This window comes from Acomys russatus, chromosome 6 (assembly GCF_903995435.1).
Source record: "Acomys russatus chromosome 6, mAcoRus1.1, whole genome shotgun sequence".
NCBI classification, from domain to species: Eukaryota; Metazoa; Chordata; class Mammalia; order Rodentia; family Muridae; genus Acomys; species Acomys russatus.
The window spans coordinates 70,624,477-70,652,063 of record NC_067142.1 but is presented as its reverse complement, the minus strand read 5'-3'; the positions used below and the strand labels follow the sequence as shown (position 1 = coordinate 70,652,063).

The window sequence follows — 27,587 nt, the reverse complement described above, 5'->3', positions numbered from 1 at the left end:
ACTGAACGGGTGAATGGATACGATACTTTTGAGAACGTTGAGGGGTAATGGGCTGTGAGGACCCGTTGTGACTAATTTATCTCCGTAAAGAAATTAACTTTCCTTTTTCTGTAAGGCCTTTTCCCGTTTCCACCAGTGCTAAAGGGTGAAGGAGACCGAGCAAGAGCTGCCTGGACTCTGGGACTGGCCTCCGCTGGGCAGGGACGCGCCCCAGCGTTGGGAGGGAAGAAAAGGCCAGCAGCCAGAGCTTCTGAGCAGAGCCACAACTCAAGAGGGCGGAGTTAGAGGTCCTCTGGGGGCGGGACCGTATGCTGGAGGGCGGGGCCAAGGGTGCGAGTCAGAGGGCGGGCCACCAGGAGATTCAGGGAGGGAGGATCCGCAGGCGGGACAGCCGAAGAGCTCTAGGAGGGCGGGGCCAAGAAGACGGCCGTATGGGTGGGGCCGCAGGAACGAGTGCGTGGCTTTGAGCGAGGTCTAGTGGGAGGGACTGCAAATGCTTCCTAGTGGGGAGCAGGACTCACGCGGAGGGCGGAGCTACACGCGGTGAGGCGGGGCCCCATTGCTGGAGGGCGGGGCCTCGGGTGCGCGCCGGCTGGGCGGGCCCCGCGCTGCTCTCCGGCACAATGGCCTGAGCGGCCGGCTGAGCGCGAGCCCCACCCCGTTCGCCTCGCCGCCCGCCACCGGGATCACCGAGCCCTCGGCCGTACGGCGTCGGGCCATGTACTCGGGGAACCGTAGTGGCGGCCAGGGCTACTGGGAGGACGGGGCGGGCGCCGAGGCCGCAGCGCCGGCGGGCACGCGGAGCCCCGCGCCTCTCTTCAGCCCCGCGGCGTACGAGCGCCTAGCGCTGCTGCTCGGCGGCCTCGCGCTGCTGGGCGTCGGCGGCAACCTGCTGGTGCTGCTGCTCTACTCCAAGTTCCGGCGACTGCGCACGCCCCACCCACCTCTTCCTGGTCAACCTCAGCCTGGGCGACCTGCTGGTGTCCCTGTTCGGAGTCACTTTCACCCTCGCGTCGTGCCTGCGGAACGGCTGGGTGTGGGACGCCGTGGGCTGCGCGTGGGACGGGTTTAGCGGCAGCCTCTTCGGTGAGTCGCCTGGGACGCGCCCTCCTCGCCTCTGAACTTTCCCTGGGTACATCAGCTCTGGGCCTCCGTCCTCCCCGGGATCCTCCTTGATGGCTGGCCGTCACCCACAACTCCCGCTCTCTTCCCCGAGAACCTCCCTTCCTTCGGTCTTCATCCCCAACCCTGTCTCCTGCCTTCTCCCAGAAATTCTTCCTTCCTGGTGGTCTTCATCCCCCAAGTCCCGCTTTCCCTCCTCCGGGGGTCATCTTTTCTCTCCTCCCAGCCAGTCATCAACCCCAGCTCTCCATGCCTCTGCAGCAGTTCCCAAAGTCTCCCTGCTGCTGGCCACCTTGTGTCCTCTCATCTCTGTTTTTACTTGCTACTGTAGCTCAGCTGGGCATTTCACAGTGGCCTTTACACAGAGGGAAGAAATGAGGGCCTGCAGAGTCAAGAGATGCAAGAAAAAAAGTCAGCTCCTGAAAAGTGGAGGAGGGGACAAGGAAAGATTCAATTCACGTATTTAGTATTTGTTTCTCAAAATGACATGTAGAATCCTAAATAACGTTTTGTTTTATTCCGCTTTAACTCGTTAGCAATTATAAGCCGTTGAATGCTTCATAGGGAAGGAGACTGTATGATTTTTTTTTTTATTGTATTTCCTCTACATAGGTTCTATCAGACCAGAGGTTACAAATGGCTCAGAGAAGTCCAGTTCACTTGTGTGAATAAATATTTAGCTGGGCAGCCAGTACAGTCAAAGAAGAACTTGTTGATTTCTTGAAGATTTATATTGAAAATTGACAGCTTGGAGATTGACTAACCCAGTATTCTAAGGCTAGGAAAGACTCTGTGTGTGTGTGTGTGTGTGTGTGTGTGTGTGTGTATGTGTGTGTGTGTGTGTGTGTGTGTGTGTGTCCATGCCTGTGTCCTAAGAATTTTTTTGGACAAAGATTTAAAATAGAAATGGATATTTCTTAAGTCTTAAGTCCATTTTTTCAAACCTTAAAACACATTGATAATTTACTTATTGCCTTTCTCTTGGCAGATCTTAGAGAAAAATATCTCTGTAATATTTACCATAATTTTTTTTTTTTAAGTTTTAAAAGAAAACAAATTTGGGAGTTATGCTTTTATTTTCTTCATTGATTGATGGATAATTCTGATACTTTCCTTTTCTCTGCCCTCTAATAAGCACTAATCTAAGGATTTCCTTTATTCAAAACTATTGAACCTTGAGGAGAGGCTGTGAGGATGAGAGGTCATGTGGGCTGACTATGTGACTATCCTAACTAAAAATGTTTGTTGGGAGGGTTTTTTTTTTTTTTTTTTTTTTAGATGGATTAATCTTTAAAGAAGGTGATGTGCCACTGGCCAAGCTTGCAGAATCCCTGGTGTAGGCGACAGGTGTTTTTGTTTGCAGACGTCAAGTCTTTTTTTTTTTTTTTTTTTTTTTTTTCCTGAGAAGGACTTTTCTGTGCTGTGGTGTTCAGTGTCTCCACCTGGGAGTGAGAGAAGCAGCATAGGTCGAGTTTTTCTCATAAGGGTTTGCAGCACCCACCCTGTTCCTCCACCTCTTGCTCTGCCAGCCCTGGCTTCCCACACCTCTCCCCCCTTTCTTCCCCTTCAGCACTCCTGCTGGGGTCCTTCAGCATCAGAAGAGATTTTTTTTTTTTTGAAGGACTGCTAGAAACATCCACCCCAGTGTGGTATTTTACCTGAGGGATCCTTAACTCCGGGCATCTATTAGGGCTGTGAATCTTGGCGTTTATTATTCCCGTCCTAAAACCCAAGGTAGATCTTCTGGGGTTAGAGATTGGAAATTAGTAACTGCTAGATTGAGATCACTGCAAAACTTAACACCATTCTTAGCAAAGAGAATGTCTTTTCCTGGAATATGCTTCCGGAGTAGGGTGAAGGTTGGAGAAAGGAAAGACACCCCTCCTCCCCTTTTCATCCCCAAGATGATCAGGCTGGCCTTGAACTCACATAATCTGCCAGCATCTGCCTCCCTGAGTGCTGGAATGACAGCCACTGTGCACAGCTGAGAGGAAAATTGTAAATGCTGGAAGTAGCTAGCTACTTGCTCCAGAGCTTTCATCTGATAGTACAAGAGTGGGGCCCTATGGCTACCTCACTGTCTGGGCTTTCCTGAGTCTCTCCCAGGCTGCCAGTTTCCCCATCTTGTTATCCACTCTTGAGCTTTCTGTGCTTAGGGTCATCTATCCCATTTGCTTTGTGGTTTTGGAGACTCCTTTGACATCTGTAGGTTAGAAAGTACCTACGTTTAGTGCTTATAGCCTGTCTGCGCCCCCCTCGCTGCCCCTTCAGCCTTGCTCTATGCCTGATGGAAATACACGCATGTTTACACTTTAGACATCTTCATAGGTTCTGTGTTCCTCTTTATACTCTGCTGGAAGCACGAGTAAGTAATTCACATATTCTTGTATATATATGCACCAGGCAATTGCTTCATTCTAGGCTCTGGTCCTGGCATTGCAGAGAGGGCTAAAAATAAGTACAATCCCTGATAATCTTGGTCAGAGGTTTCTACCAGCTGGGCTTGTTAGGATCACTGTAGCAGTTAAACTGACACGTCAGGCCAGTGACCTAGTAAAAGTCATCTAAATCCCAGTGGAAGGGCGTATTTTTGTGAGTTTCAGAATAACCATTGTCTCACTTGCACCTGCATCTACATGTCAGCAGATTTAACGGTAGTGAAAAGTAGAGTAACCAAAGAACGCGCACTGCTGCTGTGCGCGATGAGCCATCAAAAGGCTGGCAGTGGGGTGTGTGTGTTAGCCTGCAGATCTCCAGGTGAGTATGTCCAAGGGGGACAGCTAGCATCACGAGGGATGTATAGCCAGCATTGCGGTGGAAGGGAACAGAAGAATCTTTTTTCATTACTTCTTTAGAAATGAAAATAACATACTTAGAAAGATATTCACGGTTTCAGAGACAGTCTGACGAAATGCAAACATTTCCATATTTAGATGTTATGAATAGATATTACTTATGTTAAAATATCTTAATACAGGAAGCCAGGAACTTTCTCTTTTAACTTATACATGTACTTTGGTATAGGAAATGTCATACAACTGTGTTCCCTCATGCCTACCTGCTCTTTCATATACTAGTTATTGAATTCTTTTGTAATAGCTGAGTGTCTTGGGTGTCTACTGCAGGATCTTTAGGGTAGGTAAGGACATAAAAATCGTCTATGCAGCTGTTCTGCTGTTACAGACTTTTCCGGCCGTAGCATCTTCCTCACTATGTTGGTATGATCACGACACATAGCATGCTTCCATAAAGACAGTAAAGCCACATATATCTTTTAGTCTAAGCTCATGGCATTGCCCAAATATTTTATTAAAAATAAAATAATTGTATAATATGAATTATTTTTTATTTTGGGGCGATATTGTATCTGTGCCTCACACCAGTATTGCCTGACTTCGAGGGAGGGTATATAAAATGTCTTTGGTTCATTTTCAAGAACTTAGAAGAACTGTTGGAAAACATTTAGTGAGTTGCTTTGGGTAGAGGTTTGTATCCACGTTAACAAGCCAGGCTCCAGTGGATTGGATTTGCTGTTGCATGAAGTTGCTTTTACATTATTTACAATTGTGTTCTTTTCTTGAATTTTCTTCTTTCAGAGAAGAGTTCCAGTCACAAATGCATATGTGATGCATGGTAACATTTACCGCTAAAGTGAAATGCAGGAATGAAAAGGACACATCCATTTGAGTATTCTCAGGCATGATTCCATGTACTCTGTCATGTGTTCCGTGCTACTGACTTTCTATTTTTTTTTTTTTTAATGTTTAAAAATTGTAACAGTCAAACAGCTTAGGACTTAACCAGCTCAGTGTTTCTGAAAGAACATTACAAGTAGAGATTTTTATTATAGCCTAAGTACCACAGAGGAGCCTTCAACCTAGATCCTTACGGAGTTCTTTCCTCAGCTGTGACCTGAAGCTTCGGCGCCTAGCATGGCAGACAAGCTTCCCACGGAGTTTGATGTGGTTGTAATAGGGACAGGCTTGCCTGAGTCCATCTTGGCAGCTGCATGTTCAAGAGGCGGACAGCGAGTCCTGCATGTTGACTCAAGAAGTTACTACGGAGGGAACTGGGCGAGTTTTAGCTTTACAGGTTTACTCTCCTGGCTGAAGGACTATCAACAGAGCCGCAATGGTGAGGAAGGCATGGCCGCTGCGTGGCAAGACCTGATCCATGAAACAGAAGAAGCCATTGCTCTTCGCAAGAAGGATGAGACTATTCAGCATATAGAAGTCTTCTGTTACGCCAGCCAGGAGTTGGAGGACAGCATACAAGAGACCGATGCTCTGCAGAAAAGTCCCTCCCCAGAGGCATCTGGTACCCTGGCCGACTCTCTGGATTCTGCAGGCTTGTCCAAAGAAAGGCACTCAACGTACTTTACAAGCTATGAAGTGCCTTCTAGACACACAGAGAGAAGTGATGGAGAGCTTTTGCTACCCCAGGCTGATGCAGAGGAATCACTGGAGAAAGGGCAGTGCTGTGGAGATGAACCCGGTGCCCGGGCAGCTTCGGATGGAGACAAAGATGAACATGCACTTGTTGTAGAAGACAACCTTGAGCTACCAAAGAGAAGTAGGATCACTTACCCTCAAATGGTGAAGGAGAGCCGGAGATTTAATATTGACTTGGTGTCGAAGCTGCTGTATTCTCAAGGGTCGCTGATTGATCTGCTAATCAAATCCAATGTTAGTCGTTATGCAGAATTTAAGAATGTCACTAGGATCCTGGCATTTCGGGAAGGGAAGGTAGAGCAGGTGCCTTGCTCCAGAGCAGATGTCTTTAATAGTAAAGAGCTCACTATGGTTGAAAAGAGAATGCTAATGAAATTTCTTACATTCTGTTTAGACTACGAGCAACATTCTGACGAATGCCAAGATTTCACACAGCGTTCCTTTTCTGAGTACTTAAAAACCAAAAAATTAACACCCAACCTTCAACATTTTATACTACACTCAATTGCAATGACATCAGAATCGTCCTGTACTACATTAGATGGCCTTAAAGCAACGAAAAACTTCCTTCAGTGTCTTGGGCGGTTTGGCAACACCCCCTTTATATTTCCTTTATATGGCCAAGGAGAAATTCCCCAGTGTTTCTGCAGGATGTGTGCGGTTTTTGGTGGAGTCTATTGCCTTCGCCATCAAGTGCAATGCCTTGTAGTTGACAGAGGCTCTGGAAGATGTAAGGGGATCATAGACCACCTTGGTCAGAGAATAAGTGCCAGCTATTTTATTGTGGAGGACAGTTACCTCTCTAAGGAAACATGTTCAAACGTGCAATATAAGCAGATCTCGAGGGCTGTGCTCATCACAGATCAGTCCATCCTGAAGACGGATTCAGACCAGCAGATTTCCATTCTGATAGTGCCTCCTCTAGAGCCAGGAACTGGTTCCATTCGGGTCATGGAATTATGTTCATCAACCATGACTTGCATGAAGGACAGCTATCTGGTCCACCTGACCTGTTTCTCCTCAAAAACAGCCAGAGAAGACTTGGAACCAGTGGTGAAGCAGTTATTCGTTCCCTTTGCAGAAGCAGAAGCAGACGGAGAAGAACTCAGAAAACCAAGACTCTTGTGGGCTCTTTATTTTAACATGAGAGATTCCTCAGGAGTGAACCGAAGTGCATACTGTGGCCTACCTTCCAATGTGTACATCTGCTCTGGGCCTGACTCTGGGCTGGGGAACGAGCATGCAGTCAAGCAAGCGGAAGCACTGTTCCAGGAGCTCTTTCCCAGTGAAGAGTTCTGCCCTCCTCCGCCAAATCCGGAAGACATTATCTTTGAAGCTGAGGGTTAGCGAGCAGACACTCCCAGAGTCAGTAGTGCACTTACCACCAAGCTAGACACCTCAAGGGCAGGAAGAACTTGTAAAGCCCAGAACACCTTCAACACAAAAACAAGCAGACTGCAAACGCCTTCATCCTGGCCTCAAAATACTGTCATCTGAGAGACAGACGCCATCTCTCTACTAAGTGCTGGTCATGGGTTTTCAACACCGAGACACCGGTCCTTGGATAGCTCTGCTAACCTGTCAGCAACTGATTTGTTGGTGACTAGCTCTGTTGTTTCAGAATTGGCTCCAGGAATCCAGGGTCTTTGAATGTCATTCACTTTATTTTACTTCTGGGTCCTGTGTTAACACTTTTGCTTACCTTAAGGTTGTATTGCACTCGCTCCAGCGTTTAGATTTTATCATTGTCTACACAACATTAATGCCCAATGACAATTTTAGCTACTGATGCAGCTACTACTGTGGCTGCCATCCCAGATGCATATAGGAACACTTAAGTCATAAGCTGCATTTTTATATAAAACATGAACACTTGGAGCCAGTAGTAGAAGTAACAGCTAATACAAGAGCCATGTGATAAGATACAACTGTCTGTCAGAAGCTTAGCATGATCCTGTGTCTTGGGATTGATACATGTGAATTCACCTGCTTGACTACCCTAGCCTTCTACTTTACAAAATTAGTAATCGGAGAAGCTCATAGTTAAGGGATACATTGCAGTCTGTGCATGGTGGCACACTCATGTAATCCTGTCATTCAGGAGGCTGAGACAGGATTGCTATAAAGTCCAGGCCAGTCTGGGCTACAGTATTGAGACTCATTTCAAAACACAACAACTTCCCCCCACCCCCCAAAAAAGAACATTATAAAGAAAACCAAAGGAACAGTGTTTATTCAGATAATTTCTATAGAGCTGACAACACTTAAAAGAACCCCCAACTCAGGCTAACATAAATTAATAAATTAACCCCAGAAAAGGGTACTCTAGGATAAATGTTTAAAAATTTCCAGAAAGGAATTAATTCCCCAGGAAGAACAGTGGTGCTTCTTAATGTGGGACTATAGATGGCTTTAAACTTACAGATAGATGTCCTCATCCAGGCTGCTCAGGGTGAAGCATGCCACCTGGTTGGCTGTACTACTTAAATAAGCATCGAGAACTGACAGAGGACGTGACTGTTAGCGAGAATGGGATGTTTCCCCTCCAGAGCCACCTGCCTGCTGTACCCCAGCACTGAAAGCCCTCTGTACTGTGAGACGAGGCATAGTGTGTTAGTAAAATGTGGTCTGAATAGGCTCTTACTGCTCTTCAGTGAGGGAAGCAAGGCAAGACATTTAAATGAAGGGCGGCATGCTAAGAGTAGAAAGCCATCAATTGGTCCTAGTGTTGGCTTCTTAATATAGTAAAGTGATAAACTTGGGTAGATCTTAAGGTTTAAATCTAGCAGAAATGACCTAAAATAACAGCTAAGAGAATAACAATTCTAAGCTAGGTAAAATGGCAGTGAGAGAGATTCAAACCCACTCTGTAAAGTCTGTCAGAACCACAATCTACTCAAGAGACATTAAAAAGAGGCATAGGTGTAAAAGATAAACACAGGTTACGAGAGACAGAGCTGAATGTAGTAGAAATAATGATTAGACTAGGCCAAAGCATTTTTTAAATAAGGAAGTGAATATATTGCTTTAAATCATCACAAAACAATAAGGTGGAAGTGAGACGAACCAATGGAAAGCATTTAAAAATATAAGGGGCATTATCTAATTTTCTATCAAGTTAGAATGGGCTTGTTGGTAGTTTTCAGGTGTTTAAGAAATAAAGTCATAATGCTGCTTTTCCCCAGTTACGTTTTGACTCAGTTAGGGCTCCATTCTAAAAGTCAAACAAAGCCTCTCATTCTGGGTTGGTGAGAGCTGCAAAGTAAAATGCTGGCAAAATAGATAAGAACAAACAGAAACAACTGCTTACAGTGACTTGGGATTAGAAGGCTTGTATCCAGTAGAGTAGCCGTATATCTGCATGAACAGAACACAGGGTAAGAACCCTTAATATTAACTGCACTAACTAGAAAGTCACATCTGATTAAGTTATGTGTGCTACTGATTTTGTAGGCTTTTCATAATATGATAAGCAACTACTTAAAACTTAACTCAAATGTATATTATGAAAACATTTCTCAAACAGAAATGAAAGGCCTTGTTGCTATTTTTACCTATATATGCTGGAAAAAAAGAATTGCCACTAGAATAAAAATGCCAAGACGCAGAAAGAAAACAGTGCAAATATATTCTATTTCCATGGCTTTATAACTTACTAAACCTATATTATCACATAAATATACTACAAACAAGATAATTTCACAAGTTCCAAGATAAATACATAGTTTTTTGAAATCTCATTTCTAGAATCTAACAGTGATAGAATTTTAAAACCCATTGCTATTTATATGAGCATCTTTAGAATGTTATGTAGCTATATTAGAGTAATTTAAGAAAGATACTTAACTAGAAGGTTTAATGGAGGAGCTAAATTTAAAATGTGAGTATAGTCCCATGAGAGCTATCTCAGCTTGGAGGAAATGCTATAAACACAGGGAGGAGACCTCACAACATTTATTACTAGTTGTCTGCTCCCAAGGCGATCACTTTTAGCTTCCACTTACCATCAATAACATAGAAATAATATGTAACAGAATTATTGTCAGCATATGCCAGCATATGACATTTGTATATAAGTGGTGTTTATTACGATATTGTTTGTGATGCGAAGCTTATGTTTTGTGTAATTTGAGAGAACTGTAGTAAATTATCCAAAAAAGTAAGCAGGGAAGGATGCCTTCAGTTATAGAGGAGAAACTATAGGGCTTTGCCTTTCAAGTCCTTAAGACATGATACTGGGCGACCTATCTAGATGTTCTGTGGTGCTGAGTTCAAGACATTAGGACTAATCAGTTGCCTAGAAAGACGTTCTTAGAAGCTTCTCTGAGGAAGACTGGATCAGTACGCAATAAATACCAGCACCATTTTTCATCCAATAATGTTTATTTGTTAATGAAACTGTTAAGCATAAAAGAAATGACTACAATTTTTACCCCAGTAAGGTGCTGAGGAATGTTCTGGTAGTGAACACTGACGAGGTAGAGCAACTAAAATTAAAATGAAAACCAAACCAAAACAAGGAGAGAAGATAGAATAAAAAAATTATTTCTATTGCATTGGTTATTGCGTTTTTGTTTGATTGGCTTGGTTTGGTTTTTTTGTGAGACAGGACTTTTCTCTGTAGCCCTCTCTGTCCTGGAACTCACTCTGCAGACCAGGCTGGCCTTGAACTCAGAGATCTGCCTGCTTCTTCCTTCTGAGTGCTGGGATTAAAGACACCACTACCGCCTGGCTTGTTTGTTGTTGTTATTTTTTAAGTGGGTGAAAATTCTGTAGGTTTTCTGCTCCTCTTGTGCAGAGTATTAAGTGATAGATAGCAAATGAGAAAAAAGTAAACATAATTTCTTTGATCCTCAAATTAATGTGCATTAAAATAGAGATTAAAGCAATGTTGACTGAGTTCCTACTAGTTGGCATGAGTCCCCACAGTGGCATCCTGTGTTTGTGATCATTTTGAAGAACTACTTAGCAGATTAACCAGACCTGTATAGCAGATACTTTTTGTATCCCTTTGAGTAGCACATGCCCAGGAAAATACTCAGAATGAACAAGCAAATCAATAAAGCCACTTCTAAAAATATGTTTTAAAGAGCCGGCTGACTAAGAAATGAATACATTTTGGTGTATTGTTGATGCCATTGTAAGCTTACAGAGAGTTAAATGGCATGTGTTAAAATTATGTGTAAACATGTTTCAGAATCAGAAAAGATGTTAGTTTACACCAGAAATTATTGTGTGCTGGTTACATTTGTGTAAAAACTTAGGTCTCTACACTGGACGGAATCAGAAGGCATGTAATTGCAGGTGAATACTTGATCTTTTTAATTCTGTAAAATATTAATGTGCACAATAAGAATAAAAGATTAACTGGTGAAGTGGTTTGCTTAATTGATTAAAAAATACTGATTTCTTGGAAACATGTAAATTCTCCTTTACATTAAAAATAATAGTAATAAATTTCTAACTGTTAAAACTTAATCTCCAAAGATGGGTGGCTACAAGTCTTTGCAGGACTTTGTAAAAAGAAACTTTTGGTGGAGATGGACTTTTACCTTTGTGTCTTTTCTCAGTTGTCTGACTTTTTAAGAAATAATTATAGAAATAGTAGATGCAGTCCAGTTTGCCAGTGTGAAGATCTTCCAAGGCCCAGCATGACGGCACACACCTGTAATTCCAAAGCTTGGGGGACTGAGGTAAGGGAATTGCTGTTAAGTCTGAGGCCAGCCTGGACTACATAACAAGCCATCCTGGGCTATGCAGACATCCTGTCTCAGGAGCTAGAGAATGAGAATTGCATAGTAATCCAAATCTAAAGTCATACATTACTGTGGAGACTTTAGGTCTGAGAGCTGCGGAGATGAAGCTGGTTCACAGGTATCCACTGAGTGGTTTTGCAGGGAGTCTGTTGCCAAGGATACACTCAGGGACTGTGGACATAGGCCAGTACTCTCTTCAGTCTGCCTGAGCGATCCAAAGTGATTTAACTCAACAGTCATCAGCCAAACACCTACCGTGCCTGAGTTGCCATCAGTCAGTTTAGGGATTAAAAATGCGAAAGAAATAGGACACAGGACATGGTCTCTACCTGAGAAGCCTGCTGGAATGCTAGCCCTAAGGTAAGGTGGCCTTCCCATTAACAAGCATTTGTGACATTTTCTGCCCACCACCCTTGCCCTTAGTGTGAAAAATGAAAACAACCCTCTTACTTTTGATACATGACATTTTCTCCCAGTTTTGTTTTGTAAGATTTTTCTTTTTAGATTGACAGTTTGTAAGAACATTCAACCTTCCCCCCCCCCCACCCCCACAGCATTTTTTTTTTTTATGAGGGTACCAAAGCTTTGAGTTGCATGGTTGGAAACAGGCTGCTCACAGACTAAAAGCTGGGTCAGTGAGCAGTTGCTGAGGTTTCTTCCATCTAACATTCAGCAGCTTTGGGTCCTGCCTGGAGAAGAGGAAGTGCAAGAGACTGAGGCCACAGCACCAGGCCCTGAGTGCTGGGGGAGGTGAGCATAAACAACGGATGGCAGAGGCAGACTGTGAAGGGTTAAGTGTACCAAAAATAATGCTCTGTTGAGGATCAGTTTCATTTGCCTTTGTGGTGGCTCTAGTCAAAGTCCCATTTCATTTGTGCCCATACTCTGTTTTAATTTGCATTATTTATTTGGAGTGGGGCCTGCTACAGTGCACTTGTGGAGGTCAGAGGGCAACTGTCTGGCTGTCCTACCACTACAAAGTTTGCAGGCATTGGCATCAGGTCCTTGGGCTTGTCAGCAGGGTCCTTATCCACTGGGTCATCTCACCCATCTTTTTAACTTTTAGTACTGGTTTTGTTTGGTTTTTGAGACAAGATATCATATATCCAGGCTGTTACTGAACTTGTTGAATATGACCAAGAACTTCTGATCCTTCTGCCTCTGCTGAGATTGCATGTGTGTGCCACCACACCTAATTTGGGGGTACTGGAGACAACCCAGGGTGTCATGCATGCTAGACAAGCGTTCTCCAACTGAGCCACATCCCCAACTCCTTTTATTAACCTTTATTAGAATGAGGTCTTCCTTTCTTTTTGACCAATGAAAGAATATATTCATGTTTTAGCAGGGGGACGAATATCTGCAGCTTTGTGTAAGATGTGCCCATGCATATCATGGGTGACTTGGCTATTTCATGGACACTGGGACAGTTTACTACAGCGTGGATAGAGCACTGACTAGTTTCCTCAGGGTACCACTATAAGGCAAGGAAGGGCAAGTTTATACCCATTTTACAGTGAGTCCTGGGATGTAAGTGATTTGCCTGGACACCCAGTTAGTATTTAGATGCACCAGTATCTCTTAAGATGCTGTGGTTCTGCTTGTCCTGTGTCTGAGTAGAGTAGATTGTTTCACATGCATGTGCAAAACACATAAATCACAACCTGAAGAGTGGTGTCTCTGAGAACTTTCTAACAAACAGCCTATGAATTAAAATTTGTGCAATTAGAGCAGATGGATCAGGGAAGTTAATATGCTCACATGGGTACTGTCTTTATGCTGCTATTGCTCTCAAGAGCTGTACATAAATTATCCCCACTGCTGTCCTGTGAATTTAGCATTTACCATTGCCAAACATATATCTAATCCTTTAAACTCTTCCTTGCAACTACGTGCAGAGACAAGAGGAAGAATGGCAGGAGTATGACTGACAAAGTGTCAGGAAGGTAGGTGTTCGTAGTTCAGTCAGGAGGACATAGCATCTCCAAACATTATATAGTTTGTGGGTAATAATTCTTAGACATCTGCATGAGAGGTTTCACACCAGGGTATTACATGGTTTTGGTTCTTTGAGCCTAAGCTGACCTTGAACTTGCTGGGAAGCTAAGGATAATCTTGAACTTGTGACCCTCCACCTCCCAAGTTCTGAGCTCATATGTGTGTACCACCACATCCCACTTCATTTGCTTTTGCTGTATGCCATATAATTAAAGCCCTTAAGTCCTCTGTCTTTTGAAATACACTTGTTCCTTTATTCATCTCATATTTACTACTATTTTGAACCAAGTTAGAATATTCTTTGTAAGCTAGCATCATATTTAATCTTATGGTTGAATCTTTTGAATAAATCTCAAACCTTAGCCATCATAAGGAAGAATTCTTTATGCCTTCACAGAATGCCTTGCTTTTAGGCAATTAGTATGACTTTTCCTATTTTAGAATCAGCCTAGAATGAACCAATAAGACCATTTCAAAATGGTACAAACTTTAATTGTTTAGGATGTTCCATTAATATTTTATATTAATTTTCTAACATTAGGACAGTGGTTCTCAAACCAAGCACCTGGCCTCCAGGAGGCAATAGGGAATGTTGGGAGTCTTTGTTGTCAAAATGGGGAAGGGATGCTACCAACACGTGAGTCTGAGGTATGGGTGTTGATCTCATCAGATGCTCAAGGCAGCTTCCTCTCAACAGGGAGTTCCTTAGCACAAATGTCAGTGCTGCCAAGATTGAGGAGCTCGGAACACATGAATACCCTGAATGTTCACTGGGAACCCCGTTTCTCTGTGCCTCATGTTAGCCCGTTGTACTCAGGATTTCTACCTAGGTCACATGGTTTTTGTACCGTGTCACTGAGCTGCATCATACATGACAGCACTGTGCTCACCCACCTCCCCTCCATGATAGATGATAGCTATATGTCCAGATAGATAGATGATAGATAGTGTATATGTGCACACATGTATATGTGTTCTCTCTACCAAAAAATACACATTCATTTTTTAAGTTGTATAAAGATTCTTAGGATGAAAAAGCCGCCCCCATCAAAATCCAGAGGTATGCAAGATAATATGACCCAATGAGAAAAGAAAACAACTGATGATGTGCCGTATTGAGTCCCCAGGAGTCACTCAGCCAGGCAGTGTCCATGCTTTGCTCTATAGCTCTCCTCACAGTTCCAACATCTGCTGCTGTCCAACAAAGGGACATAGTGGTGCCATTGCTCTGCTGTAGGTGGTGAGGACTGTGGCGGAAAAAATTCAGGGGCTTGAATAGAAAAATTGGGTATGGAGATGGTTGGGAGCAGATGGCACAGTTAAAGGTTGTCTGTTCTGAATTCTGGTGTAGGGGTGATGCAGAAAGATTCTGTACCATTGGGTATCTGCCTAATGAATAGGCCTGTGGTAGAAACCTTGGAAAATGAATGACAACAAAACAAACAAAAAACATGAGATTACACTAAGGGGGATTTGACATTTATCCAGACCAACTTGGGTTAGTTGATCTGAAAGTCAGTCAAACTTACCATAGGAACCATTTTACACTCAATTCAAGTTTCCATGGCCTGAGCATTGGAATCAGCATTTGAGACAGACTCCTGGGAGAGTCACATTGGCTAGCCGCAGGGCTGAGGGGTGGAAGCCCTGTTCTTGTTAAGGAAAGGGCTGCTGTCCTGACCTAGAGGGCTCGTGTTGTTCATGGAAAAGGAAAGACAAATCTTCCCTTGGCAGTGAGCAAGAGAAGCTTGACAGCTTGAGTAGTTGTGGAACCAGCCTTGCTCTGACGTCATCTAGCCTTGCTTTGTGCCCTTGGACCAAACAATTATACAGCTCCCTCCTTGGCCTTCATTTTTTTCTCTTTGTCTTTCTTCTTTTGAGTCTGGGGACTCAATGTGACTAGGACTGAGGAAATTATTTTCTTGCCTATCCCAAGTCCCCACCCTGGTCACCAAAATGAATTTCACCTTAAACTTCCGGTACAGACACCTGATAAATTAGTGCTTTAAGCACTAGACGTTTTGTTCCTGTGCTTTACTTCCTAGCCTATGTATCAATGTCTTCCTTTAACACATCCCACAGGCTTCTTATCTCTCCATTCTCCTTTTATGATCCTGGGTAGCTTATAGGTTCTAGTTGATTAATTACACACACACACACACACACACACACACACACACACACACACACACACTTCTGTTCTTCATTCTTAGAAAAAGGCCTGGTCCCTCAGGCTGATTGCACTCTCTAGTTGAATTATAACATCATAATAGAAACATCACTTAAAATAGCGTTGCTACCATCTGCTGTACAACCTGGCTGTTTTGAGAAATTTGTAAATTATAAAGTGCTGAATGGAAATATAATAAGGCACTTCTCTGGGTCTCTTATGCTTTCGGCTTCTTTTTGTGATGCTAGGCACATGCTAGGCTAGGGCCCTACCACTGAGCTACACCTTAAGGCTTCCTAAATATTTTTAATTGTTCTTTTGGGATATCTGAGATTTTTTCTCCCTTGGTGCTTAGTTATGAATCTAGCATGCTAGAATATACTTAGAAACTAGATTCATTGCACTAGGAAGGCCACCCTAGCAGTATTCCAGAAATCATTCATAAGTAGATTTATTTTCATGGATTTAAAAGGACCTCAAACTTACCCTTTGATCACAGCCAGCTTGCTTTGGGCAAATCTTTCTAGGAAAACAATCCAGAAAAGGCCCTGGGTCAGCAGCCAGATGATCTGGGTTTTTCATTCAAGCAAGATCCTGTGACCACAGACTGCTCCATTCAGCACGTTGCCCACCTTGAGTCCAGTGTCCTCTGGCAAGCAGGAATTAAGCCCAGAGTGGGTTCTAATGCATCTGTTTTCCTCAGCTACAGTTGCAGGCATTAGCCAGAGGAGGAAGAGCTAAAAGACTATCAAGGCTGGGTCAAGGTAAATAGTCAAAAACTGGAGAGTCTGTCCAAGGGGAGCTATAGAAAGACAGAGAGCTAAGCTGGAAGTCAAAGGAGTCAGAGACCAATGAGAGCTGGTATCAGAAGACCTAAATAATAGGATGAGATCATGGAAAGAGGAATCATGGAGTATCTTCCAAGCCACCACAGGGTGTCTAGGACATCCACACCCCATGCTTTACCAGCTGCATCAACAATTACTTATCCCCAGTCATTTAAGAAATTACCATATTTAACGGACAAAACCACAGGCAATCCTAGTGAGGGGCAGCATGAACAAGACCGGAAACAGCAGCAGATGTTGGAACTGTGAAGAGAGCTATAGAGCAAAGCATGGACACTGCCTGGCTGAGTGACCCCTGGGGACTCAATAACGGCGCCGTATTGTTACAAATCACTACCTACGGGCATAGAGTGGCTGTTTCTTCTTGGTAGTGAACAATCTATCTCTTTAAGGCACTTACATGAAACAGTGTTTCTTTAATAAAGTGTTTTATTTTATTTGGATGAATTTTTGCCTACATATATGCATAAGTACCATTGTATACCTGGTGTTCTCAGAGGTACATCTGGAGCAGGAGTTGCGAGCCACAAAGTGGGTGCTGGGAACCAAACCTGAGTCCTCCGCAACAGGGACTCTTCACCAGGAGCCATCTCTACAGCTCCTGAAGTAGGTTTTCTTTTTTTTTTTTTTTTTTTTTTTTTTTTTTTTGGCATGATACTTTAAACACATTTTAAAGAGTTCTAACTTTTATGATGTGCTTTTTTAGTTTTTAATTTTGGAACTGGATCTTGTGTACTACCTAGAAAGATTTGTGTTTCAGAAGACATAGTTGAAAATGGACTCTGAGCAAGGACAGGAAGTAGATTTGAAAGAAGAGATCATCCATTAGAACATTTTTTTTTTAAGTAAATGAGGTAAGCCATAAAACAGCTGTCATATCAGTGTTTTGGAAAGCTGTCTGCCTTCATTGTTTAAATGGCAAGTGGTCGTTCCAATGGCTTGGGAAACACTGAGCTTACGAAATGACCTGACACAGAGGCGAAGTATGTGCAGTCCGCAGAGCAGGCTGCACCTCCCTTTTGAAAAGCCTACGTCACTTGCAGGAAAATGCTGCTGATTCCTGAGCTCGGGCTTTGGAAGTAAGCTGTGGGGTTTGAACGTTGGCTCAGTTTAACAGCAGTGGTAAGAGTACTCTCTACACATGTCATAGTGTTGAGAGGATGAAATGAAACTGTACAACAGGCTGCTCAGCACCATACCTGACACACTCTTAAGTAACCCACGGCCCCAGTGTCGGTGGGTTAAAATTAGCTAATTAACAATTAGTGAAGGAGTGGAGGAAGCTTCCCCAATAGACATTGTAAACAAAGTGTCAAAGAATTGTTCACCTTGCTTAAAATAATCATGTGTTTTCAAACATTAAATGCACCTCTATTCATTAGTGTTCGGATATGAGTAGAGGCTACTAACTGTAAGAAACAGGACTGGAGTCTCAATAAAATGTTCACATGAACCAGATTGTTTTCTGCAAGGTAAACAGTTTTACCTCTGCAGATGGGTGCTTACTCAAGGAGCAAGCACACCTAGCCAGGATCTCACAGGACTTTTAATCCTAACAAAGAGTTCCTATGCCTTCTTCCGAGTGGTCAGATCTCCACCTCACATTGGCTAATTTAAAAGCGACACAGCTGCTCAGGCAGGATGCAGCTTTAAGCACGGAGTGCGACCTTGACGTCAAAAGAAGTGCTGACTCTGGCGGAATTTTTACATTTCTGCCAAGTGGCTGCTTTTAAAATTTTAATGGGTTGCTGTTCTACTTAACCCTTTGATATAATAGGTAGCGCGTTTTGTTTACGTCTCCCACAGAAAGAACGAAGTAGCGTTTTTATGAAGCAGCCTTCAGATGGCTTAGTTTCCGTTGCAGTATGCAGATAAGCGGAGATCAGCCGCACCTCTTCATGGGTAGGATCCACAGGCTCCGCCCCTTTCCCTGTTTCCCACTGTCTTGAGGTGGATACTCCCCTTCCCACTGTAGTAAGGAATTTCTCCCTCCGCTTTTCTTCAAGTGGGTGGGTGCTACCTAGTGATGGGCCTTACCACACCAGCTCTTCTAACAGATACACACGTCTGGCCCATGAGGCAGGCAGTGCTGCTCTAGCGTTCTCTTTACAAAGTTGTTATCCAGTCTAGGTAACGGGTCTAGAAATAGGTTACTTTATGTGACCATCTAGTGGCGGAAGTAGGAAATAACGTTGTTCTCAGGCATTTGACTCCATGTATTGAAAGTCGGTGCTTTCTGCTCACTCTGCAACCTGAAGCAATTTTACCCTCGTGTGTACAAAAACTGCCATCTCATCAAGTTCATTCCCATTCTAAATGAAGCATCAACACACACACACACACACACACACACACACACACACACACACACACACACACACACTGAAACACGATTTTTTTTAAACTAGATATGTTAATTGTCTTGGGGTCAAATGGATGATTATGAAAATAAGCTGGAATTTAATATAGGACTATGCCCTCAAGCACATTCCTTTATTATAGAATTTATCGCATTGTTCTACAACTACTTTGTATGATTTTATCTTATTGCCCAGCACGGCACCTAGTGTGCTGTGTGCATATTGTATGTTTGTTGGTAAATGCTATAAATGAGTGCATGATCAAGTTGTATCTCAAAGAACTGTTTGACTCAAACAGAGAATTTCCCTTTGAATGCCTCTTGCATCTCAGATTTTTAATTTTTGTGCGTGTGTGGGGTATGCCTGTGTTTGTGTTTGTGTATGTGTCTGTGTGTTCTTTTGAGCGAGTATGGGTGCACACGTACCACAGGACAACCTGATGGGTAAGTCCTTGCCTTGCACCTCTGAGACAGGGTCTCCTGTTCACCATTCCCTATGCCAAGCTAGCTGGCCTGTCAGCTTCCAGGGTTCTCTTGTCTACGCCTCTGATCTCACTATGGAAGTGCTGGGACTACAGACTGTGTGTCTGCACCCACTTTTATGTTGGTTGTAGGGATGAGCGCTCAGGTCCTGACACCTGCACAGTCAGCGCTTTACTTACACAGCTCCCCAGCCCTCAGCTTTGTCTGTTTCCTGTCCACGTTTTCATCGACTCCCTAAACTCTTCATATTTATCAATGCAAAGCCACGTCTCTTACAGCCCATCCCAGTGGTCCCGGGCTGGGGGAGCCCTGCCTCCCTTGCCCTCGCCAGGTCCCAGCTGTTTGAGCTCCTGTCTAATGACTGCAATTGTTCGCACAGCTGTCTCCTTCCCATGTTGGCATGCGTGAGCAGCACCCCTGTGAGTGGACTGTGTACAGCGCTGTCTTCAGAGTCGAAGGGTACACAGACCCTTCCAGTGGCTGCCCTGAGCTTGCTTCCAAGTACCTGGCTCTCAGTTCTCCATTTCTCTTTGCATTCTTCCCTGGTGATCTGCTTCCAGTCCCTAAGGCACACTGTCACCCGTCTCCCACTTTACAGAGGCCTGTTCCTTCCCCTTCCCAATTAAAAGTCAGTCTGTGGGGTGCCAGAGAGGAAGAAGGAAGCTTCTAGGATTATACAACACAGGATAATTTTAAACATGGATGAAAATACAAAGGAAATGAAAACATTGCAAATTATTATTGAACGTCAGTCAGATGGTTCAGCAGATAAAAGCACTTGCTACCAAGTCTGATTACCTGAGTTCAATACACCAGTTCCTATATAGGCATCAGATGGCAAATGGGCAATTTCCCCTAAAAGTCCACTCAGAGGACCTGGGTTGTCTTACTGTGTGTGCACTTAAAACCAGTCTAAGGACAGACAGACAGCAATTTGAGTAAGCCAGTGCCAAGCAGTGGGAAACCCAGCTGGACCAAGGCACCATAGACAGGTATTCTCTGCCTCTCCATCCCTTGATGGATTCTCCAATGACAGGTCAGTGTTGCCCTCACAGTGCTATCTATGTCCTCTGTGCAGGGTCTAGTCGAGGGTGATGTTTTTGTTTGTTTTGGGGGGTGGGTGGGACAGTTTCCTTGTGTAGCCTTAGCTGTCCTGGACTCACTTTGTAGACCAGGTGGTCCTCGAACTCACAGAGAGCTGCCACCACACCCGGCAATCTGGTGTGTTTAATAAGTTGTTGGGTCTGATTTTTCTGGTGTTTTAGTAAACCCACGTGCTCGTGTTCCCAGCCTACAGTTTACAGTTTACAGGTTGCACCCCTTTACTTTTTGGAATACTACTTATCAGTCAGTTTTCTTATGGGCAATGCTGGGCAGGAGCTTATCATTAGCAGGTGGTGTCTACATATAAAATAGGTGCAGTTATCCAGCTGCTGTTTGCACCCAACACGGAGCCAAAAGCTGGTCTGTAAAATGGAATCAGCCTTTGGGGTCCCTGCTGAGAACCATCTGCAGGCATTGGATGTAGAGGACAGTGTGGTCCTGCCACCTTTCTCTTCCAGGACCTGGCTCAGTCCAGGCTCTCAAACCAGAGTCCTAAGGAGCTCACTTTGGATTTGTAGAAGTTTCTTTTCCAGGGAGAAATACCTGGCATGTGTGCCTTTTCATGACCCATTTCAGCTATGTCTTTGTGAGGTCACCCCCACAATGCAGCCCACCAGGAGAGCTCTTGTTCTAGCTTGCTATTGTGCCGTAGCCTAACATGCAATGGCTCCATCCTCTCTTGTTGCCCACACCAGCTGCATGTGAGTTAGCCTTGCTTTTACAGGAATACCTGGGCACCCAGAGGAGAAGGACCCCACACCTCTAAGTCTTCCCAGATCCAATGAGCCCCAAAATAGTTGCTTCCTGCACCTTATCAACACAGCTTTACCCTAAGATCACCTGTAGGGGGTGGGGGATGGAGAAGTTGCCCTCTTCTGGCAGTATGTGGTGTGAAGGCAAAATCATGAGGTTTGTTTTGGTTTAATCAGCAGGGGGCCTTCAAATAGAATGTTGTTGGTAAAATACAGGTTCCCTTAAGGGAATTAATTGTTCCAGCTTTTTTATATATATAAATGATTGTGCTTTGTGATCGTATTCTTTCCCCTCCCTCACCATCTCTTGGCCTTCCCCACTCATACTGGGCTCCCTTCTTCCCCTCATCATAGTCCCCTTTCCTTATAGCATACATGAGAGAAGCACCTGATATTAAGGAGAAAACAATAGATGTGAGGTCAGAATTGGCTTCTGAAAATAGTTTCTGCCACCCACAGGGCTCCGTAGCTCTTCTGAGCCACAAAAATTTGCCCCCAAAAGAATGACACACTGTACATAGAGTGATTGTCATGAAGCCCGATGCATAGCGGGCACCTGTTTTGTTAGTGGCCACTTCTTCCACATTTCATAATGTTCTTGATGTATGTCCTCCATGAAATAATGAGACTCAAGACCTGATGGCCTGCTGACATGGCTGGAAAGCAGAGACACGACAGCCTGTTCACTCTCGTCTTGCTGGGGAAGGCTCTAGGAACTAAGTAGAATAAAGCATGTAATCTGTGTGTGAGAGGATGCATGTGTTCAGGTGTGTACGCATGTACATATGTGTAGGTCAGAGGTCAACATCCACTGTTGGCTCTGCTGTCTATTTTGTTTTGTGAGGCAGGGTCTCTCATTGGCCTGGAGTCACAGAGTCGGCTATGCTGGTTAGCTTGCAAGCTCCAGGAATCCACGCCTGTCTCCATGTGCCACCCTGCCTGTATTTTAATGTACGTCCTAGGAGTCGCACTCAGGTCCTCATGCTCGCTTGGCAGACATTCTACTACCTGATCCATCTTCCCAGCCCATGGGAAATATTGTTTGCTAATATGGGAAATATTTTTTGCTAATATGTCGCCAGGGGGCTGAAGCTTAGCTCATTTCAAATGGGTAACCCGGGAAGACCAGCCAGACTACAGCTACTGTTCATTTATCCACATGATTTACCCAGGAGGATCTGAGACAGGTGGGCCTTGCTCGGGCCCCTCCCCCAGTGAGTCAGCAGGCTGCCCTCTGTCCCCTCCCTCTCCTGGCCTTGTGTTATTCCCCACCTTTGAGTTTATTGCACTTCACTTAGTTACTGGTTGAGCATTTTCTCAGACTTGCCATTGGACTTGAGGTTCTATGAGGCACTGTTCTCGTCTACGGGACATTACGCCTACCTTCTGGCACCGTGATTGACATGGATGGAGACAGACAGTAATGACTAATAGCCAAATGAATGATTACACAAGAACATAATCATATGCCTGTAGCCACTTAGTATGCAAGCATGTTGCCTGACCCATAAAAATCAATTTATTCATCTCTAAAATATGTTGAGGCTTGTTAATTTACAACAGTGAAATTCTTTGCACTAAATTTTCTTGCCTGTGAAGAACTAAATCATATCCAATGTAAATTAATGACAAATTAAAGGTCAAAATTTAACATTTGAAGTTAATCATAAAATTAAATACCATTATATTTGATAATAATATTTGTAAACTCTGTAGAGTCAATTATGTTTTTAACATCAACTTATTATGTCATTAACTAGGCTTCTAAATGTCTTTCTAGGAAAATAATTAAAGCATATCTCATTCTTGGCATAAAGTTTTAATAGACTGAAGTTAGATTTCTGAAACAACACATCCAATTTAACCCTCAGAATCTCTTACTATAACATGAATTGAGGTGTCCCATTTGCTCTCCGAAGTGCTGTTTTCTCACACTGTATTCTAGAAGCCAGATTTCTTTGGGTCAGAAATTAGTAAACGTTCAGTTATTTATTCAACAATTCTTACTAATGTCATATGTATCAAACACTGGGATTAATGCTGCCCCTCCGCCTTTTCACATACAAAACACATGATTCAAATGAATATTAACAATTTTGCCAATCCTTAAGCCAAGTGTCTCTTCAATTCACATCTTTTTAATCACAGAATTTTATAGTGAATGGATCTTCAGTTTTATGAAAACAAAAATCTGAGCTATAGAGAGATTGTCCTACTCTCTGGAAGCTATGCAGCAAGGTAGCAAGAGGGCTGGGGCTGGCCCTCAGAACTCTTCACAGGGCCCCCAACACCTTCAGGCTGCTTCTTGGAAGACCAGCCTGTTTTCCTTCCCTGTGAGAGCTGCCCCTTGCAACTTGGAGCTGTAGCCATGCATGGTGCATTACTGGAAGCTCTTCTTCTCCATGTCTGCTTGTAGGCTGCATCACTTACTTCTAGAAGTGTTGCTGTGACAAAACACTTGGCAAAACAGTAAACGGGAAAAGGGCTTTTTTTTTTAGCCTCGTGGTTTTAGATGGTTCCGAACATCATAGTGTGGTATGTGAGGGAAAAGAGCACCTCTGTCCTAGCAGGTCCTCATGCCACGGCTGGCTGAGAAGCAGAGTCAGGGGATGAATGCCTGGTTCTTTCTGCACTTTCTCTTAGGGAGAACTGGGTGCAGGGGCTGCACTGCACAAAGTGTGGCCTGATTTGGGGGCTTTGATGTTTGTTCTACAATCCACATGCTGTTATTATTCTGCATTTTTTTTTTTTATAGCTAAATAGGTTTCCTGATTGATTTTCCTGGGGAGCCTGACTTGTTACCACTCTGGATCTCTTTATGTTCCCAGAGTGCCCATTGACCTCAGATTCTCTGTACAGTATTTTTGGTGGAACATGTGGTTTTCCTGTAGCTCCACCCTGCTCCATACTTTACTTTTCTTCCTTTTCTTACAGGGTTTGTTTCCATTACCACTCTCACTGTGCTGGCCTACGAACGTTATATCCGTGTGGTGCATGCCAGAGTGATCAATTTTTCCTGGGCCTGGAGGGCCATTACCTATATCTGGCTCTACTCCTTGGCATGGGCAGGAGCACCTCTCCTGGGCTGGAATAGGTACATCCTAGATGTGCATGGACTGGGCTGTACTGTGGACTGGAGATCCAAGGATGCCAACGACTCCTCTTTTGTGCTCTTCTCGTTTCTTGGCTGCCTGGTGGTGCCCATGGGCATTATAGCCCACTGCTATGGCCATATCCTGTATTCTGTTCGAATGGTGAGTTGAAGGCTACAGGCGTCCCTCCCCAAACCATGCCCACATCTATCACTTGATGTGAAAAGAGTCAGACTCTTCCTAGTTACCCAGAGTTGAAAGACCGTACTGGACTCAGTGTCTGGTAGAACTTTGCACCATGAGTCGTCCCCTAAGTACATCAGTGAGGGATGACATTTGCTCTCTGTACACCACTCCGTAAAGCCGAAAGAAACAAGGAAAAGGCAGATGGATGACACCCACCCGTATGCTACAGCACTCCCCAAAGTTAAAGAGATAAAAGATCAGTTTCAGTCCCATCCTTTTTTCACTTCCTGCAGCTTCGCTGTGTTGAAGATCTTCAGACAATTCAAGTGATCAAGATTTTAAGATATGAAAAGAAAGTGGCCAAAATGTGCTTTCTGATGGCCTGTATCTTCCTCACCTGCTGGATGCCTTACATAGTGACTCGCTTCCTGGTGGTTAATGGCTACGGACACCTGGTCACTCCAACAGTCTCCATTGTTTCTTATCTCTTTGCTAAATCAAGCACTGTGTACAACCCCGTTATCTACATCTTCATGATCAGAAAGGTAAGCGCTGGAATTAAGGGCTAAGTTTTCACCCTGGGGAACAAGTAGAAATAGATTTGATGAGGTCTGACAACTTAGAACAGTGTCAAGGATAAAGGAACAAGTATAAGGAAACAGCATCCTCCCCGAGTCAAGAATTTTGTATAAGCATGCTAGGGAGAGCGTAGGCTAAGGGTGCCTGCTATTCTTCTATCCGACTAGAATTTGAATCCCAGCACCCCTTTTAGCTGGTTCACAACTGCCTGCAGCTCTGGCTCCAGGGGACCAATGCCCTCTTCTGGCCTCTACAGGTATCAACACAAATGTGTACACACACACACACACACACACACACGCACACGCACACGCACACGCACACGCACGCACGCACGCACACACACACACTACATAAACAATGAAATAAAAATATTTTAAGAAATAAAAAGGCAAATATTCAAGAAGAAAAAAAAAGATTTTCAAAGAAAAAAATACCTTTTAAAAGTGCAAAGTGCATATTCTGATTTACAATGTCTGGGTTCCTGAGAGTCTGCATTTCTAACAAGCTCTCCAGTGGTACTGATGGCTTCAATTCCTGACAACACACTTTAAACAATAATCCTAAAAAAATGCAATGAACTGACAACAGGTAGGACAGTAGTTCTATTCATAAGGAGCTGAAGGCAAGGAAATGTGTGCCGCTTTACATAACTCTTAGAGCAATTCATGTTGAGTGCTAAGCTTGACTTGTAAAGTAGTGGTTTGGTGAATACATAATCAAATTGTTTCTTAAAATATTAATATAAGCTAAATGTGACCTTCATATAGCTGGCGGAGCCACTAAAGAACCCAGAAATCAATGTATCGCCTTATTGATGTTTCCCGAACTGGGAAAGCCCAGGCATTAAGCTTTTGTTTTATTTTAAACAAAAGGCAAACAAATTAACTTCCCACTTATCTGCTCTGTTGGTGGTGGCAGGCTCAGTACTTAGCAAACAGCTTCAGAATCTCAGCACGTTGACAATGAAGCAACATTTGCATGCGGCCAGAGGCTGCAGGTAGTGCACTCATTGTGACAAGGTGTTTCCTCAGAGTAAACATCTCCTGCCCGTTGGGACGCCCCTATAGTCGAACCTTGACCACCCCGACTCTTGTAGAAGGGGATGAGCAGAGAGAAAAACCTGAGGGGGTCTGAGAAGCACAGAACTCCTAGTCTAGTGTGAGTCCTGAGTCATATCTGAAGATCTCAGCCCCAGTGGCTGTCACTCAAGGGCTGCTCACTGAGTATTTAAAGTCTGAATTCCTTAAAGCCACAGGGAAAGCTGACCTCAGAGAAGGTACAGTGAAAGCACAGAGACCACAAAGGATTAGAATATTTATTTGAATCTAGTTAATAGGAATTACAGCAAACAAAAGACCTAAAAGTCAATGAGGAGACCTAGGTCGATCTTAGCATCACTGTATAACTTCACCCCGTGCCATCTAATGAAGAAAGGTGGCAGCAGGCAGGAGTGGGGGTGCTGAGGAGATGGCAAGCACCAGGACCTGAGTTCTCTCCAGCATGCACATGAAGAGCCAGGTGTGGTGGTATGTGTGTGTTAGCATTCCATCACAGAGAAAGATGGGAATGTATTGGTCACTGGGGACTCACTGGCCAGCCAGCCAGCTTAGCCTAAAAGTAACCCTCAGGTCCAATAGACAAGGTATGTGACACCTGGGATTGGCCTTGTCCTCCACTGGCATAGGCACAGGCACAGGCACACACATGTATGAGAAGGGAGAGAGAAGAGAAGAGAAAAAAAAAAAAAAAAAGAGGAGAGAGGGAGAGAGGGGGGGACGGGGGGAGAGAGAGAACCCAAATTAAAATCTCAACTAGTTGTCTTGGATTTTACTTCAAACTAATGACCAGGTAGTGACTTTATAGCTGACTTTATTGTTCCATTTTTTTTGTTGTTGTTTTGTTTTTTTATTATTTCTTTTTCTCTGCAGTTTCGGAGGTCCCTTCTGCAGCTCCTATGCTTCCGACTGCTGAGATGCCAGCGGCCTGCTAAAGACCTACCAACATCTGAGAGTGCAATGCAGATCCGTCCCATTGTGATGTCACAGAAGGATGGGGACAGGCCAAAAAAGAAAGTGACCTTCAACTCCTCTTCCATCATTTTTATCATCACCAGTGATGAATCCCTATCAGTCGACGACAGTGACAGAACCAACCATTCCAAGGCCGATGTAATCCAAGTTCGTCCTTTATAAGAACAGAAGATGGAGTCTTGTGTCAGCTGCCATGCACCATTTACTGTAAGGACGGCCCCAGGGTCCCCATTTAGTGAAACAGCAATGGAACCTCTGTGGCCCTGAAGGAAATCCAAATTGCCCATATGTTGTCTGTCTTCAAGAAGTAACTGAGCAAGACAAATTATTTTAATTCAATGGGTGCTTTATAACATGAGAAACTCCTGGTGGCACAAGGTGAGCATCTGGCACCATCGTCTACTATGCCAGGATTTACCATTTGAATGACCATATTTGCCAAAGCACATAATACATTTCAGATATATTTCACTGTAAAAATAACTGTTTTGTGCACATGTGTGCGCTGGCTAGGACGTCTGGAGTATATTCAAGTGTTGGGTCCTATTCTTTGTCATTTTGTGTATTTGACCAATTATTTATTAAGGAGGTAATAAACCAATCCCTATTTTTCTCTGTAAACCAAAGGTTGTTGTCATGTGTGTAGTGTAACTG

The 27,587-nt window shown here is 43.8% G+C and overlaps 2 protein-coding genes across 2 annotated transcripts; both read left to right on the top strand.

Moving 5' to 3' along the window:
* Positions 1-704: 704 nt before the first annotated feature.
* Opn3 (opsin 3) lies at positions 705-27,385 on the top strand. Its single transcript, XM_051147945.1, is given in 5 exon segments — positions 705-934; positions 936-1,086; positions 23,978-24,297; positions 24,615-24,866; positions 26,832-27,385. Coding segments are annotated over 5 exon segments (1,203 nt in total). The 5' UTR covers positions 705-718; the 3' UTR covers positions 27,096-27,385.
* On the top strand, positions 4,875-7,095 carry Chml (CHM like Rab escort protein). The gene has a single exon (XM_051147944.1). It carries the CDS (start codon positions 5,055-5,057, stop codon positions 6,918-6,920), a length of 1,866 nt encoding a protein of 621 aa, XP_051003901.1. The 5' UTR covers positions 4,875-5,054; the 3' UTR covers positions 6,921-7,095.
* Positions 27,386-27,587: the final 202 nt, after the last annotated feature.